This window comes from Melanotaenia boesemani, chromosome 1 (genome assembly GCF_017639745.1).
Source record: "Melanotaenia boesemani isolate fMelBoe1 chromosome 1, fMelBoe1.pri, whole genome shotgun sequence".
Classification (NCBI taxonomy): Eukaryota; Metazoa; Chordata; class Actinopteri; order Atheriniformes; family Melanotaeniidae; genus Melanotaenia; species Melanotaenia boesemani.
In genome coordinates, this window is record NC_055682.1 from 29681531 (window position 1) to 29699859 (window position 18329).

At 39.4% G+C, this 18329-nt stretch overlaps 1 protein-coding gene across 4 annotated transcripts in view; it reads right to left on the minus strand.

The window, feature by feature from the left end:
• The window catches only part of zgc:158464 (uncharacterized protein LOC791139 homolog), a 105916-nt gene that overhangs the window by 10715 nt on the left and 76872 nt on the right, over nt 1-18329 (minus strand). Inside the window, exons 3-5 of one of the 4 annotated variants that reach the window (XM_041983502.1) lie at nt 15656-15874; nt 14741-14839; nt 6082-6228 (exon numbers count right to left, since the gene is read on the minus strand). In XM_041983502.1, coding sequence (XP_041839436.1) covers nt 6082-6228; nt 14741-14839; nt 15656-15874 — 465 coding nt within the window. The remainder of the gene's footprint in view (nt 1-6081; nt 6229-14740; nt 14840-15655; nt 15875-18329) is intronic. The other 3 variants (XM_041983511.1, XM_041983520.1, XM_041983528.1) reach the window with 3 other exon arrangements.

Here is an 18329-nt window from a genome sequence, read left to right on the forward strand (position 1 = left end):
AAAAAAAGGTGTGTGTGCTTAATGGGCAGTATTTGTTTGCAATTCTTACAACATAAATTAGTATCACATTTGTTGAACTAGATCAGCGCAAATGTGTGAGAACCAAAATCCAGGCCTTTACACACACACACACACACACACACACACACACACACACACACACACACACACCCACACAATCACTTTGTGTAACCTAGCCAAATGAAGGACAAGTGCACACAGAAGGAGAAGCATAAATCAATCCATCCCCGCTGTGTACACATCCGCTGAAAAAAACACACATGGATACAAACTTTTTCCAAAACATATGAAGCATGTGCCTGTAAATACAATCAAATCAACTAGATTATGTGTGAGCATGTTCTTTTCTTTTCGTACACAAATCTGCAAAAAAGTACATCTGAAAAAATGATATGAGTAAATAACATTTGGACACACACACATACAGACACAGAAACATACAGTGCAACTTCTGTAGGTTAAACATTAAACTTGGCTTTTCAAGCTCCCACGGTCGACTGCGAACAGGACAAGCTCTCTTGGCGACCTCACAGGGAAGTGTTTGGTGGTATGCAGGAGGGAACAGACTCAGGCTGACCTGTGCTCATGGCATGGCAGCTGAAGGTCACCAGGCTAATTCTCAGCCAAATAATCACACACAAAAAAGGCATGCACATTTATTTACAGAAACTAACGTGAACAAAAGAGAGAAAAAGATTCACAAGGACAAATGAGGGTATATTTGCACCCATAGCAAAGGGTAACAGGCTGAGAGACTGTAGGGCTAAACAGTGGAGGCTGGAGCTGTGATAATGAGAGGTGGTCATCTGTGTGTGTGCAGTTCAGCCATTTTTCCTCTGTCATCCATCACTATAATTGACATCAAAACACCCCTTGCTTTGGGAAAAGAAAACTATTTAGAGCCACTGACACGCTTCTCAAGCAATAACAGAGGGCCAATTTCCAACATCAGCTGTATGACAAGCTTTAACTGGAGATTGGTGGCCATTTTGAGGCTTCGGGCATATGGAAGGGGTTAATGCAGCATAAAACTACACTGTCTCTGCTTTGCTGGCCTGAGTCACTAATGGCCAATCTTGAATCCCCCGTTTAATTACACAGGCTGAACAGGGAAGGCACTGTACAGACAGACAGGCACTGTGATCTTCGCAGCATGTCGATGGAGATGGACCTACATCTGTCTAGACTGCATTATACTCAGAGGATTGCATTACACTGCACAGTTTGTGAGTTAGCCAAGTGCTCCTGTATCACACTGAGTTGAAGGGCTGACAGTTTTAATCATCAATTTAGGTAGCACGAGACAGCCAGGAAATTTTAGCTAGCTTGAGGTAACAGCTAAGAGGGAAAACAGATCATCTCCTTCAGTGAATTACGCAACATATACAAATTGTGCAAATCAGGAACTCATCAGTGCCAACAGACATTGAAGGTATTATGTAATCCTTAAGGTATGTAACTGGGTAGTACTCCTAAGCTAATTTACATATGACATATCGAGCTCAAAGAGGACTACACCGGTTAACATTTTCATCTTTTAATTTTTAAAAGGAGATTAAGCTTAAAAAATATATGCTGGGCTTTTCAAATGTACTTAAATGTAATAGATGAAACTCAAACTGTACTTTTTGTAAAAAAGTCCAATCAATAATGATGTCTTTGTGTAGCAGAACTTATTTTTTTTTTCCTATTACAGTACAGCTTTTTTTTCTTTTTTTCCTGAATTTTCAATTTTCTTGACATTTCGCAGACAACCTAATGAGACTCTATGAATAAAACACCACATTCAGCTTTAGAACTACAGTACAAACTGTGTACATATCATAGTTTCAGAACCAGCTCTGTCTCAGAAAACAGTAAAATGCTACTATTACACTAGTATCAGTGCCAGTGATCTAAGTGAGTGTTGTATTTTTGTTTCTAAAACAGAAGAACCTTTTCTTCTCCAACAATGCCTAATGAGCATTAAATATGATCAAACCTGTCAGATTGCTGTAAATCCATCTACCACCAGGGGTTCCCCTTAACCTCCATTTTTAATCCCAGGTTGAACTCGTTGGCCTTAAACTCACTGATGCGTTGCGCTAAACATAAACTCATGGAAATGATTATTCCAACTGACTGATTGTTATCTTGGCCTCTGTACTTCTGTTCGTTATAGAGCCATGTCTGAGTCCTAAAATGACATCCAAATTGTACTGCTGCATGACAGCTGGGTAAATTGTGGGTCTAAAGTCGGACTCGTGGACGAGTATGAGCTGCAGCTCCATTTCCTCTAGCCTGATTTTTGGGCTGTGGGCAGTAAATGATGCTCCTGTGCTTCATGCAAGTGCATAATATGAAAGACATTACAAGTTCTCGATTCTTTCATACAGTCCATCTTAACCTCTTGCTGACGACTGGGAATACAAAACGAGTCAGATGAACATACAGTACATGTGTTGGGGTGAGAAACAGTGTCACCATGGAAACTGACTGAGGGGACACAGGAGATGCATGTTTGCTCCACTCAACTCCTGTCAGCACTGACAGATCACAACATGAAGATGCAGCCAATTTCTCTCCCTCCTTCGCTTTCACTTTCTCTTTTTCATTTTGCATGGGCTCGACCCTGCTTCTTCCTTTTCTCTTCTCCGTCATACACTCCTTTAATGTCTCCATCTCACACACTGCTGCATAATCTCTTGAACTCTTTGTCCTTTTCTCTTCTCACTCTCTTGTCAGTGATAGTGAGAGATAGAAGAAGAAAATGGACTCTGGAGGAATGTTTCCAGAAACAGAAAAAGGTTCAAATGATTCCCTTTATAACAAAAACTCTCCTTACACTTTGTCATATACAGATTGCACTTTCAACATTACATGATTTTTTTTTTTTTACTGACTATCTACATAAAAGAGGCGAGAATAGGTCTTTGTTTTATGGCTTTTCCCACACAGTCCATCTCTGTATTGTACATCTGCAGCCCACTCAGACAACCTGACCTCAGCTCTACACATTTTTTTCATTCTCTTAACACTAATCCTTCCTCTCGCCAAAACGCAGCAATCAGTGGCGTGTTTGACTTTGACTTTATTTAGTCTTTTTTTTTTTAAATTCCACCAAGAAGGATTGGGTAGCAGCTCTCAAAGGCGCTAACCCCATCACCCTTACCTGTCAGAACCTTCTCGGATAACTCCAAATGAAACATAAGCCTTCATTTTATTTGCTCAAGTGTGAATGAACTCGTGTCTGCTTTGTTTGCCAGCCACTGCCCCTACACCAGCTTCAAACTGTTTTAAGGACTAACATAAGTGGAAGTGAGGCAAACCAATTCACCTTTATTTCTCTGGAAAGTATGGTCCAAGACATTGTCGACAGGAGATTGACAAGAGGATTGGCTAGCAGCAGAACAAAAGGCAGCTTAAGAGGGATGAGAGAGTAAAAAGAAGCGCACACACAGGCACATGCACGTGCCTACCCATAAACACACAGTCACACTGAAATGCACAGGGGCATCTGGGTGTGTTATCAGTATTGTTGCTTGTAAAGCGCAGCAAATGGAATCTGTGTATCAGATTGAACTGTCAGTCAGATGGTGACTGATGGCTGAAAGACCTGTCCCCTTCAAGCATGCAGCTTACTTCAGAGATGCTACAAGGAAACAGAAAAAACACAGAGGAGAAGGTGGAGGGAGTGAGTCTGGCTTTGACTTAGATAAAAATAAATGTCAAAAGGACATTTCAATGATTAAAGCACAGCCAATCCACATGATGAATGCTGCAATGTAATGCAGCACAACAACAATAACCCTGTTACATCGATGAGAATATGTCTTGCAGTTACCAAGTGCACAAAAAACTCTTTAATATTAAAAGCAATGACACACTTTTTATGATCCGTACCAAAGACAGATGAGTGACATTCATATCTGAGATTTCTGAGCAACCCGACTTCTCAACGTCCCCAGCTGCACACACTCCTGAGCAAATTTCTCTAATTAAGCTGGCTAATTAATTCTCATTTGCTCGTGATAGTACAATCAAAAAAGGATGACTACTCTGAGGGGCGACGTGTGTCACCGACTGCTGTATTGTAAGGTGAAAATGAAGTTTTCCAGCTAGGATACGTGGAATGATTTACACATTTGCATTTCGTTAGATGAAAATTAGTGCTATGAATGGTCTGGTACTCAAATAATTGGTAGCTTTAAAAAGGTTTATAATAATAAAAAAACACTCAGTTTTATTTTGATCATAATTATTGTGCACCAGCAGTTTGAATACTGATTTGTTGGTAGTCTGTTAATATAGTTTCAGAGCTGCATTGCTGCCGCTGCTAAATCTATAAGTTGAATCTCTGAAAACTACCCCATTTGAAAATACGCTTTATTCTTTTATAAAGATTTCAAAATGAAATTCTAATTAGGTTTTCCAAGACAAAGGAATGAGGCTCCAGAGAGCCAGCTAGTGAATCTGCTCTAAAATAAATCTTGACATCTTTCAATTACATTTTTGTACTTTGAACATCAGTAGCAAAATTATGTAAAATAAATGCTTCAAATGGTAGATAATTAACTTATTTAAAAAAAACCCCAAAAAACAAGGGTTAAACCTCTTTTTTATACTCAGACTAATGTGCCCCTCTTTCATATGTAGATGTGATATCTACTCCACTAATCTGCATTTCAGTTCTGATTGTGTGCTTGACCTGATGAGGCAGATTTATTAGATATATCCTCATCCACAGTCTGTCCTCACAAAACTATAATAAATAGTCTTCATAAACACATAGAAGACCATAGCTATTTATCTTTTTAAGCCATTTAAAAAACACATATGTAACCCTGTGTATGATGGATAACTAATGTCTTGGTGTGTATGTGAGGGTGTGTGCACACTCAAGGGTCAATAGAGTGCATTGTAACTGTATTCACAAGGGTCATGGAGGGCATCCAACCCCCCCATGCACGTCTGCCACATGGACCTTTGACCTGAACGATGTAGAGTGGGGCCGTACAAGCTGAGACAGAGTGAGGATCACTTTACATCTGGACGCCAATCCTTAAACCCACTCACATCACACAGGGAACCAGAACCTTTCCCATGGATTTATGGACATAAATCAACTCCTTGCCCCGTCCTCGACTACAGCACACAGTGGTGTCCTCTTACACAGCTTCAGTCTAAGTCTTCCCACTCTGCCTGGGGAAATCCCATTCCTGGCATTAGTTCTGCAACATGTCCTTCTTTTCCCTGGATAATTACAGCAGTCAGAGTATGAGTGCATACCAGGAGATTCAAGATTCAACTAATGGCTCTCCTGGTTAAAAATAGGTGAATTACCTTGTCTGTTGTGTCCTTTATGATGATAAATAAGGCAATAAGTCAACAACTGAAATTGCCTCAAATGAGTTTGATATTTCTTACTTCACATAAGCCACTTGTAGAGAACAGCAGGTCAGGGGGACATCTGGGACGGTTATGAGTATGTTGACAAGAGGAAATGGGGGTCACAGCGAAAGGCAATTACGCATGCAGAAGGCAGTTCAGCACAATTAAAACTAATGAGGCTTCAGCTAAAAACCTGCACAAGAGTTAGTGATTTTCTGCCACATGTAATCCAGATGGAGAGGTGCAGTCATTACAGAGCTTATACCTAAAGTTATATTATTCAGTGCATCTGAAAGCTGTGAACTCTCTCTGTGAGTCATCATCGAATCGAAAATTCAAGACCCCCGTTTCCGGATTAAAGCCACTTTTTTTTTTGTTGTACAAGCGTGACTGGAATTTTTTTCTTTTTTTTTTTTTTTTTAGATTGCCCCCTTGAACAGATCTGGCATTAACCAACATACTGAACTCATAAGATAAAGATACGCAATTTGCAAATTAAGTGCTAGACACATGCATAACTGGTCAAACTTTCTCCATAAAAACAGACAAGTGGATGGGAAGACGAATGGATGGATGGATGGATGGATGGATGGATGGATGGATGGATGGATGCACAGACTAAAGATGGGAAGGGGTTGGTGAAGGAGGCAAATAATAGAAAAGAAGGACAGTGTGAACACCAACACCCACCATGGTGGTGCTGGTCACAGCTCGTCTGTCCTGGCAACGGCTGAGCTGTCTGGGAAGGAGACTCTAGCTCCTCCGCCAGGGGAGGGCTGCTGTTGAGTTGGCCGACAGGAGGGGGCCACGGTAGGTCCTTGATCACTTTAATCTCTACTGCAAGTGTCCCCAGAGGAGAGATGGCGGGAAAGAGAGACAACAAGAGGACAACAACAAGGGGAGTGCAGAAAGGGAAGTAATGACAGAAGAGAACACAGGGAAAAGAGAAAAGGTACAAGTTGTAAGTGAGATTTACAGTAAATAAGAACAGAAGCTTGCAGCCTTGAGAGCAGGTTTATGCTGTGATCAAAGAATCAGCAGCACCTGTGGACTAGAGGAGGAAGAAATACAAGACTGAAAAAGAAATGCAGTTAGATCTAAAAGTAGAGCTAAAGATTTTATTGCTTCCACTTTTGATTAAGTGCTGGTTTCAACACATAGACTGCTGGTACGGCCTGAAAGATACAAAAAGGATCTAAAATTTTCTATATTCATTAAACTGATTTAATGCTGAAGTCAAAACCAGCAAATGCCTACTGAACAAAATCTCCAGCAGTGAGAGGGCATTTACCTTCTCTACTCACCTCATTAAAACAATCTGAGACACAAAAGACCCAGCCTGAATAACTTCAAGTGTTCCCAGTGAAATATGAAACATGAAATATGTTATTACAAAGCTCTGACTTTTTCAGGGTCTAATTCATAATGTGGTGCATGGCACACTTCTATTAGGCTGAGAACCCAAATAAAACAATGCTGTGCTTTAAAAGTGCAAGCTACAGACGATAACTGATGCAGTGCAGAAACACACTCTGCTGTTATTCTGACCTTAGGCCTCTATATTAAGATAAACGGTAATGTAGATAATATCTGTCACTGACACGTACCTCACAGCAATCCATCCAGGCAGTAGACATTACCCGGGCTATGCACCTCACATAATGTATGCCTCATGTCCAGTTGAGACATTAGCAGGCTAAATCGAGCACTCTTGCAGCAGCACATCTGTTTCTAACGTTGGCTCACTTGTTAAATAGCTGGGAATACTGAATAAATGAGATAAGAGAGGGAGATGGAGAGATTTTTTTCCCTCTTCTGCTGAGACACCCTCATCTGAAGCCAAGACATATAAATAAATAAATGTAGTCAAGCAGCAGTAGCTCTGCAAAGTACTGTATCTCCAGAGGTTGTGTTATTTATGGGTTTATAACAGGTTATCTAAGTAGATATCGAAACAGTACTATTAAGAACATTATATCACTGTCCATGGTGCTGGTGATATCACTTAAGATATCACTTGTGCTAACATCAACCCAGCTGCTACTTATAGCAGTTTGTGCATTTTAACACAAATCCAAAAGAATCATAACAAGAGATTATTGTTTTAAATACCTGAAGGACACACATACACACTCCAACTAAGTAGACCATTCAATAATCTCCCAAATCAAACATATTCAGTGAACAACTGAGAAGCTCCCTCAGTGGGTGGTTTAGGCACTACACATCAAAAGCACTGAGATTTCAGATTTCTGTGTCAACACAGTCCTAAAATGCTTTCAAATATGTGTCAAATCAACAGGAAAAAGAGTCTCTTCAAATTGGCAATGTGGATGTAGCCCGGGTGGCATTTATATTTTGACTCATCTGTCTCATTAGTCATAAATGGGTGAGGACACCGTGATGTGACTGAGCAGCATAAAGATGAACAGAGATTTGTGTTCATCATTTGGATAACAGTTTCTTTTTATTTACTTTGGCAGGGAGCTGTCTTTAACAAATTTTAGTCTAAACAACTTATTTTAGCTGGTTTTGGCCATTCTAGCATATTTACGATACTCCATTAACTAATTTGGGGGATGCTGCAAAATTTCTTATAATACAAAGTAAGTCAAGAATGTCTTGATTTCTCAAAGACAGCAAATATTTTCTCAGAGTAACTACTATAAGATTTTTAATGGGTAATCTCCCTTGTTAAAAAAAAACAAAACAAAACAAAACAAAAACCAAACAACTTAGTGATGTTGCTGCTCACCTCATAAGTATTTGTGTGTTTTTATTTGGCTGATTTCCACTGGAAGAATCGACACATGTTGAGTCTCCTACTCTATAAGGAACTGCAGCATGGTGGTAAATCCAGGACATTAAAACGAGAAGCAATATCTGCAAGCTAGACTTGATGGGGGGGGGGGGGGGGGGGGGGGGGGGGGGACTGGAGAATATTTCATCTGACATGCAATTAAATAGATGGGCTGATGGTGTCAGAGGGCTAATCTAAAGAAAGGTGGCTGGGGGGGAGGATATACATGATGTCCATCATAACAAGAGAGGTGTCAGGTGGTGGTGAAATGGAGACAGAAGGTCAAAAAACTCTGGATGATATAACTTCCTCTATTTTTGTGGTGTAATATGGGACTCTCTTCCTGTGAGATTAAAAGCCTAATACTCATTTCACATTGCAGATTAGCGTGTAATTGTTTAGGGGAGCAGAGGGATGCCTGCACTCTGCAGCATCACTGTGGGGATGAGGAGATTATTTGGGTGAACGTGGCTCAGACTCGCTTGGTTGCACAGCTGAATAATAGCCTTTAGCACTGTGAAAATTAAGGAGAACTTATTTGTGCCCAGGTGTTCGAATAAGTACATAAAAATCTGGATTTGTCACCTTTAAACGCATTCAAAAATATTGCCTATTACCAAGCCATCGCTTGCTCCGAGTGTTTGTGCCTTTCCTTCTTGAATAAAGATGAATGTCCAGTCTTCTTTGCCATCCAATATGATTGCATGTGGATCAATATGCCATTTCTCATTTGCATAATCCCTGATCTGTATTAGTAAACATCAACTCCTGTTGACACAGGAAAGGAGGCCATTAATGGTAGACACAGCACCTGTCACTCAAATTTAACAGCACTAAACAGGCCGTGTAAGGAATGTGAACAGAAGATATAAAAATCTGAAAACCCATTTCTATGCCTCACTGGCTTTGAATGTTTGTTTCACAGCCATCTCAACCAGCAGTTCAATGCAAAGACTTAACTCCCCCCCCCAAAAAAACAAGAACAAAAAAAAGAAAACAATAAATAAAGGACAAAGGTCTCCTTTAAATTTGTATGTACCTTCTCTTTATTCTTCCAGGAGCATCTATTTTTAAAGCCAGCTGTTTGTTTACCCGAATTTCTCATTAGCTCATGGCACTTCATAGCTGTAAACAGTACAGCACCATAAATCACTCACTATGCTCGTTTCCACCAATGGCATTTAATTTAGTTCTGCTTAATTTGGTTAGCTAATTACATGCATATTCACAACAAGCTGGGAGATTGTGATGTTTATGCTGGGAATTATGAGCAGAGGCGCTCGGAACACAAAATCGGGCTCTTCTGAAGACGCGTTTGTTGTATCGCCACTCAAAACGTTACAGATAACAACTGCGTAATGCTCCGGGGGAACTGAAATGCCATCTCATTCTCTGCATACTGTATCCATCACATTATACGGTCTGGCACTTTTTCAAAGCGCACCTTTTCTGTTTTTTTTGGAGAAAGTGTGGTTGTATTAAGGAGAAAATGGCATAAAAAAGGGATGATGGAGATGACAGTAAGGCCCTTTTGTTTCCCGCTCCTTCAAATAGAGAGAAGGGAGAGATACCTTACTGACAGCCGACCAGCAGGAGCTTCCATGTGTGTGTGTGTGTGTGTGTGGGGGGGGGGTTACAGTGATGATGTGTGTGGCCAATGTGTGTGAGTGAAGATAAGACCAGTGGCAGTGCTCTGTGGAAGACGGCAAGACACGTTTGAGGCTCATGAAAGACGACTGTCAGGAAGGTTATCAGCAGGGTGTTGCAGCACAGACCAGCAGGACGAGACTGAGCTGCACAATGACGGACAGCGTAGGGGGGAAATAGGATCAAGAAAGTGGTGAGACACTGAAATATGGCACCCACAAAACAGCTGCCTTTAACCCTGGTCCAAGCCACCAGTGCAGGACTGTAACTGAATCAATTATTTATTTAAGGACATTAAATTTGAGTCTCAGATTTCTGGGTCGTTAAACCCATGAAGATTCATTAAAAAACCATAAAGCTCTCACAGACCTGGAGAAGAAGGCAACACCGCCGTCTCTGATCTCCTGTATTAAATGCATGGTATCCTAGCTGGCTAGAAGCCAAGTGAAGGGAGTTTCTAGTAGGTAATAGAGGCCACGGAGATTAGGTAACAACAGCTCTCTGCCCCATTCCTGCTTTGACGAGGCTCAGATTTCCAGTGGCGGGGTGTCCATGTCTGGGTATGTGTACACAGAACCAAACAGACGTAAATACACTTTCTCTTGTCCTCACATAAGCACTTCTCAAACATAGTCAGATTCTGATGTATCTTCCTCACTCTTCACCTACAGACTCATCCATCACCTTCTGAGCAGCCTGGAGGGAGGCAGGAAAGAGGGTTGTGCTAAGTGTGTGTGTTCAGTAGGGGTGGAGGGGACCAAGGATGAGTGATTAACCAAACCGCAAGTACACAGCCTCCCAACACCCTAACAAGGCAGGGAATTTACATTCCATTGCATACCTGTCAGGAGATAGTCCAGCAGTGAATAATAACAGCAGACCAAGTGTTGTGGAGAGGCGAGCATGCAGGCCGTGATAGGAACAGCTAAGAAAAAAGGGCTGCAGCAAGGAGCATTACTCTGCTACTCTCACACTATTGTTAATGAAGACAAATGGTCTTTAATACTGATTACATTATTGTGATATACCACGGCAGGGCGTAGGTAGCGTTTCCATAGCTATTAAATCCTTTTCTTTTTTTAAACACCTACTCCAAACTTTAGTAAGGCTGTACATCTTCTTTCATTATCTGTCAAACTTTGTTTGGAGACACCTTAATTTTCCCCCATAATTGCTGGAGTATCAACAGTGAAGGTTTCGATGAGTATAGGAAAGTGCTTTTGAAAAAAAGCATGGTGAACAGTATCATGAATCATTGATATTACAAAGCTGTGAAATGCTTCAGCAACTACAGGAATGTAACTGAGTAAAACTTCTATGTAGGAACCTAAAAACACAAGGAGATGTTAGATTTACCATAAAATAGGCCACATGCTTACAAGAATGCCTGGATCAGATCTAATAAAGCAACTAGAGGTTTTTAAATAGCTGCTGGAGACTGCAACAAAACCACAATGGAGTTAAATAAGGAGTTTAAAAAAGAAATCCAGTTGAAACATGTTGGCAAACTACAGCAGTATACTAGTGTCATCATCAACATAGTCTGCACCACTGATTAATGCCTGTGTATGATTTGGGTTGTGAAGTCAAAACTAGGTTTTCAGAACATTATAAGATAAAACTTTAACCCCTAAGTCTCTTATGGAGACTTTTCACATAGAAAGCTCCAACAGCTGAAAGGTCTGAAAATGTAGTATATAACAGAAATACAACGACTCCAGTACAATATCACTTGAATGTCAAATGGCTCAAAAATGTCTCACCTCTTAATTAATATTCCTGGGAGTATTACTACAGTAATTCCTTGGGGTATGAAGGTATAAACTTACTATCACAAAACAAAACATACCTGCAATCACTATCACACATGACAAATTATTGAAGTAAGAAAAAAGGACACGTGTGATTAAATTTGTTAATTTAGCCCATTAAAACAATAGTAGAATAAAACCACAACCAGATGATGAAGTTGGTTGAATGACTCCTGTCTGTGTGTGTGTGTACTCTTAGCTAGACTCAAACGGTGTTTCACATATGCTTCAAATTTCCCTATTCCTGTACCTTTTTTAAACATCTTTTTGTATAAACAGTAAAGTCCAAGTGTATATGAATTTAGCTAAAATCCCAATAAAGCCCCTGCCATTTCTTTTTTTAAATTTTACATTGCGATAACTTAGAAACAACATACAGTATGTGCAGAATTTTTTTTAATTTCTTTTCTTTTTTTTTGCCAGACAGTGCAGATCACTGACTAGCATAAATTCTGAGAACAAAAAATAGCTAGCATACTTTTCAGCTTCATTGAAACCCATAAAAATACACCTAGTGAATACAGGGAGCAAATATTTTAGTTAGATAAGCTTAATATCACATTATCTGAGTTCCTGTCGGTTTGGTATCTATCTGCAACACCTTCACAGTAAATGCAAGGTCCTGACTTTGAAACACAGAGGTGGGAGAGTGATGATATGGGCTCTATGAATGTTGGGGAGATGATAGAGGATTGAATACAGGTGAACACCTTTGGGGCCCTTCGGTAAGAAAGACATAATCACATGACCCTTCTTCAAAGAACAGCTGAAAAAAATCTCAGAAGAGTGACAACACATCTGTACAGTTACTTGTATAATATGTTAAGGAATCTGAATTTCTCATTACAAAGTATTATGAAAACTAGAAAAACTGAGTCATTTTCCTGATTCTTGACTTAATACATTCTGAATGTCTATTATTTAACACAGTGAATGGTGCTGAAGACTGATCTGGAGCTGCCGGAGCTGATGTTTAGAGGAGAATGCTAAACATGCTCCTAAACATAATAGATGACCATTCTTCACATACAATACAAATGACAGGAAAAAGAAAAGGGGTGACTGGTAAAGGAATTTGCTCACAGATGGACTTAAACTCTGAAGAAGTGTATAACTTCTTCAAATTGTAGTTAAGCTGTTTGCAAAGATCAGAGACTTTGAAGCAAGAAGACATGGTCACACCTTAAAAGGTGGGAAACTTTCGCTAAGCTCCTTGATGTCTGGATCCAAGGCTGGTGCACGCTGACACCTGTAAAACCAACAAGCCCGTGTTGACAGGGATTGTCCCGCAGACGGCTTTCTCAGCTTTTGATAAAAGACAACATAAAGACTTATCTTGTCTCACTGAATATTAAATGAATCATTATCACAAGAGGGTTGCTGTCTGTTATGGAAGAGTTGAAAGAAGAATGTGTTGGTAAAGAGTGCCCTAAACTAATTGTGATGCTTGACAGAAACATAAGTAAGGAGAGAAGGAAAGTGATTAACAAACCAGTGTCCCTTCTGAAACTAGTCTCTGACAAGCAAATCACTCACACAAGTTAACTGAAGAGGAAAGAAGTCACAAAACAATAGACTGACATGATATTTTATAAAAATGTGTACAAAAGGTTTGCCTTAAGACTGTCAAAATCCCGATGAGAAAACTAGCTTTCATGATTTGTGTCCTATATTTTTCCTAACTAGTTACAAAACTTTCAAAAGACTCCCTGTTTTTGTCCTGTTAGGTGATGAGTGATACCATCTTTAAGTGATGCTGACTGGTACAGAGTGCTACTCTCGTTTCTTTTAGATATGCACTGAATACTCCCTTGAGCCTCTTTCTTTCTCCAGAAATGAGATACACTAGCTTTCTATCATTCTAATGTCATAAAAGACACAAAAATGTACACCTTTTAACGGAGAAATCTTTTCTTTCATTCTAATTAAAAAATCATTGAGCTATCCCAGTGATTTTGGAAAGCTGTTTTAAAACATTTCCAGCTATAAATAAGTGCATCAGAAAATGACTTGATAACGTCAGAAAAGGTGAATTAATTAATCTTTGTATCACTGTGGGAACACTGAGTGAATCTGGGGGCTCACTGAAATTAAATCTGGGTGTCAGATGAAAGAGGGCTGAGGATTTTGTATTAACTGTATATTTTAAAGCTGGACAGTAAAACACTGTTCTACATCAAATTAATGTTTCAGGGTATACTTCTCTTTTATTGCATGGGAAGTTGTTATTCCTCTCTGGACTTCTCTAACAATCTGTAATGAGTCCATTTTAATACCCAACACAACACCATAAAGGAGTATGTTTTCCCTCATCCTCTGCTTTATAATTGTTTGACTTCACTGAAATACAACAGATAGATGACCAAAACTGTTCAAAACCGTGAGATGGGAAATTAATGACAAAATATGAATACATCATTTTCTACAGGATTTCTTTGCACTCTTAAATTAAATTTATAACCAAATATTGTCACAAACCTTTAAGCGTTGCATGTTCTTGATTTGGTTTTTTTTCATTAAGTTGTAAAAAAAAAAAAAAAAAAAAAAATCTCACCTTCAAATCTCCCTCTCTGAATCTTTACTCCAACATGGATCTACCTTTCCTTTGTGGTCTTTTTTTTAACTGTGATGTTAAATATTCCCTTTTAGCTGGATGAGTGCTTCACCCAGTACACCCATCATCTCCTCCCTCATCCCTTCTACTTCTGAGCATCAACAAGTGTTAATTACACTTGCTACACTTGTGCCTACTGAAAAGCTCATTTCAAGTATTTCTATCATGCCTTTGCCTTTTTGAATCTCTTTTAAGTACTGGGAAATCATGCAAGTAGCATCTTGATAATGTCATTCAAATTAGGACAATTTTCAAAGCATTTTCGGTGGGTGATCATAGGTTTGATTTTGATTAAATAGCATTAAGGACTTAAATGTCAAGAAAATCCTTAAACCATGAGTAAACTTTTAAAGAAAAAATGCTTTTAGTACTGGTATACCGCATTTTTAATAAAACAGTAAGAATCAACAAGTTCATACATCAGTGGCAAAGTTATAAAAACAGACAGACAGTCCCCAGCCCCATCTCTAATGGTACCTGTGAGGGATTTAGAAGTGGAGTCCTTTCTTCTTTGGGGATCTGATCCAGTGCCACTTACAGAGCCCTCGTAGCTAATGCAGTCATAACAAAGCAGAGCTGTTCAAGGATAAAAAAAGAAAAAATATATATATAAAGAGAAAACGGATGATGAAATAGTCAAGATTGTTGATTTTCTTTACTCCGCTTGGCACCTTTTCCTTTTTATAATTTTTAATTTTTATTTTGAGTGCATATCTGTGTTCCAAAGCCAAAGAACAGCCCTGCTCGATGTTATGGCTGTGTTAGCCATGCTCAGCTGTCAAACCACAGTGACTACCTGCACCTACATGCAACCGTACAACCCATCATGCCCCCTCCCCAAGCAGCTGAGCTATCAACTTAGTTTAAACTAGTAGGAGCTGGATCAAAACAGCAAACAGTAGCCCGGACACCTGCAAAATGAATGTAGCGGGTGCAATAAGAAAGAAGGGGAGAAAAGGAAGCGTAAACAAACAGTTTAAAAATAGTTTCAGAAGTATCATGACTTGGTAAAGGACATGAAAAACTGTTAGAGCTGGAAAAATAGACACCAGGGTTAGTCAAGTAAAAGAGAAAGTGTTCCTGATTTAAATGTATTAAAAGAGTGGCATGTCAAGGAAGCAGCCCTTACATAAATACAGCCTCAGCTAGATCAAATTTGATCATTTTCAGATTCTTTGCCTGATATATTAAATTAAAAGTGTTCAGCAGGTAGTGCAAATTTTCTGACATTCAAACATCTTTTAGTTTGAATTAATATAAAAAAGGTGGACGTTCTAATAGCATTTTCATGTTCCTGTAATGTGTGTAAGCTCCTGCGTGTGCATCACAACATGTTTTATTTTTAATTAATAAATAAAGGCTCACTGGGACTAATAATGTTCAGATTCATACCTGCAAAGGCTTTGGAAATCCTTTCCTTCTTCCACTCCCATGGCTGGTCGTACTCCTCAGGGGGCCGCTCGTCATCTTGGGGCAGTCTGCTTTCTCGGGGGCATCGCAGGCGCTCAGGGTCTGAGTCTCCACCGTTCTCAGCTGGCTCATATGGTGTGTCATACAGGGGCAGCTGCCTCACAGATCCTTCCTTAGGGACTCGCCCGCCAGACCTGATCTCTGCAAACAGGAGGAAAGACCAGCCATTACTGCCAGGTTTCTGAAATAATATCTTAACCAAGGCTAGATTTTTTTATCCCCAACATACACTTTTCTATTACAGCGTATAACAGGATGAGTATGAGAACGTAAAACAGCTTCTTAAACATCAACATCTTTACAAGTTCAGATATCCATAACTTTGTTAATATGAGGCTGAAACTCAAGAAAAAGGCATCAATTTTGAGGCTAAAGGGTACAACATCGTCATTTAGGATAAAGAACTGGACATAGCCAAAAAGCTGTTCTCCTCTCAAGTTTCTCTGGCTCGTGGCTAAAAGTTTCAATATAAATTTGCTATAACACATAAATGTTGCTTCTAATACAGAAAATAGAAACCTCTATGCAAGATACCATCAGTAAGAAAATCCAGGCATTTCATGATCCAGTAACAACAATGTACAATGGTTGCAGGTGGTAGTGGCTGTGATATCAACAACACATGACAAGAGACACTCTCACTTGTTCTGGCAGTGTACGATATACTCTAAGCCCATTCCAACTCTTGCCTTACTGATTCTCTCAGAATGACAGGGTTGATGATTCATGTTGATGTGCCACAGTAGGATAGTTTGGGTGTTTGTAGCACAGCGGGCGTGCCTCTCTGTCCTCCGTTTGCTGCAGCTTTCACAATGACTGTGAAAATCCAAGTGCTGTCGCTGACCATTCACGGTTTTTGAATAAAGCAGACACAAAAAATAATGCATTAAAAGTCTGCTGTTGTAACAATATTCCTAAACAACCTCATATATGAGAGTGATTAATTTTGTGGCAATCATCTTGGTTTGACAAGAAAATTTAATGCATTGATAAGAGGGTCACAGAAAGGTCTTAGCATTTGTGGAAGCAGGACATTCTGGTTTTAAAGCAGCAGTGCTAACAACCACTGTATAATAAATTATCTACAATGGCCCAATAATTGCTATAAGTGTACCAATTGTCAACAACCTAAGAAAAGAAAAATCTATAAAAACTCTATAAAATCTATGAAAAAAACAGAAGGAAAAAACATAACAGAAGAAACTATAATTTTACTGAAACTGAAAATAGTTTTTACTTTGATTTTGGCAGTTCATAGTAATGAATGTAATTTCAGTATAATACTCTATTGAGTCATGGATGCTGTGACAGCTGATGTGGTGGCAGTATGAAGAAGTGTCAGAGCTGGAAGGAGAGGTTGCAAAAACTACACAGCTTCGCCTCCGGCTGCACATGCCTGCACTGTAGAAACAGAGGTAACGAGAAACTATCAATTTACGTTTTCTCTTTAACCTTAAATTTCTATCTTAGACCAGCAGACTGCCAACACTCGGTACCGGTACCATGATAAGGCAGCCAATGCTGTCCATTTCTTCCTGTTATAGTTATTTCTTCCTGTCCACCATCTACTAAAAATAAATACTTTTAAAAAAGTGAATGTTTAAAAAAAGAGAAAAAGGTGCAAAAACCCTAAAGATTTTCAAAACAGCCTTAGTCTTCTTTAATATAACTTCACAACTCAAGAAAGGTGATATAAATATAATCATGATCCTGCTCATCAGTTTTTAATGACACCCTGTCAGGGGCATTTCCTTTGCAGTGCATGTCATTCATCCAACAACAGAGAGCAAAAGAAGGCTTGCAGATCCAGAAGAGTCAAACGATTAAAAGGAAAAAATAAAAATAAAATAAAAATCTGATCTCTCAACATGGTGGGATTTTTTATCTATCATAGATCATAGTGGTTGTGCAAAAACAAATTCAGGCATACTGGCTTTTCATCTTGTGAAATCTTCACATGGTGCAGAAAGAACCCACATGTTTTGAAACTTGGATGTAGCTTCTCACATAATGGAACAGTAAAGAGTCTTTGGACCATTTCCAGACATCTGACTTATCTGTGGTTGTTGATTTTGAAGTGTACATACTTTCTAGTATAAACATATGAAATAACCAGTAAGATGAAGGTTGTCTGGTACCTGTATCCTATGAGATATTTCTGCTCTTACAGCAGTCAAACTGAGCTTTCTGCTTCCCAGAAAAGTCTATTTTCTTTAAAGCACACGTCAGTGTGTTGCCTAAACATGGGTTTCTTCATAAAAATATGGCTCATAAAAAAATGTCCATTCACCTTGCAAATCTGTTTAACATTAACAGGTCGAAAATAAGGTGCACGCACACCCTTTTGCTCTACATGTATGGTGAAAAAGACCTGACTGCTAATGAAGCATCATGCCCTTGAGAACTTCCCTCTCTGCCCCTCACAACTCCTCCTTCCCTCTCCAGCCTTCCTCTACTCACATGAAGTTGTTAGCAGCCTGCACCCTTCCTCCTGGGCCACATGAAGCTGTTAGTGGCCAGCAACACCATAGAGCAAAGCAATGTGAAGAGAATGAAATATTATGCCACACTGCTGCATAATTGCCTCTTAGCCCAA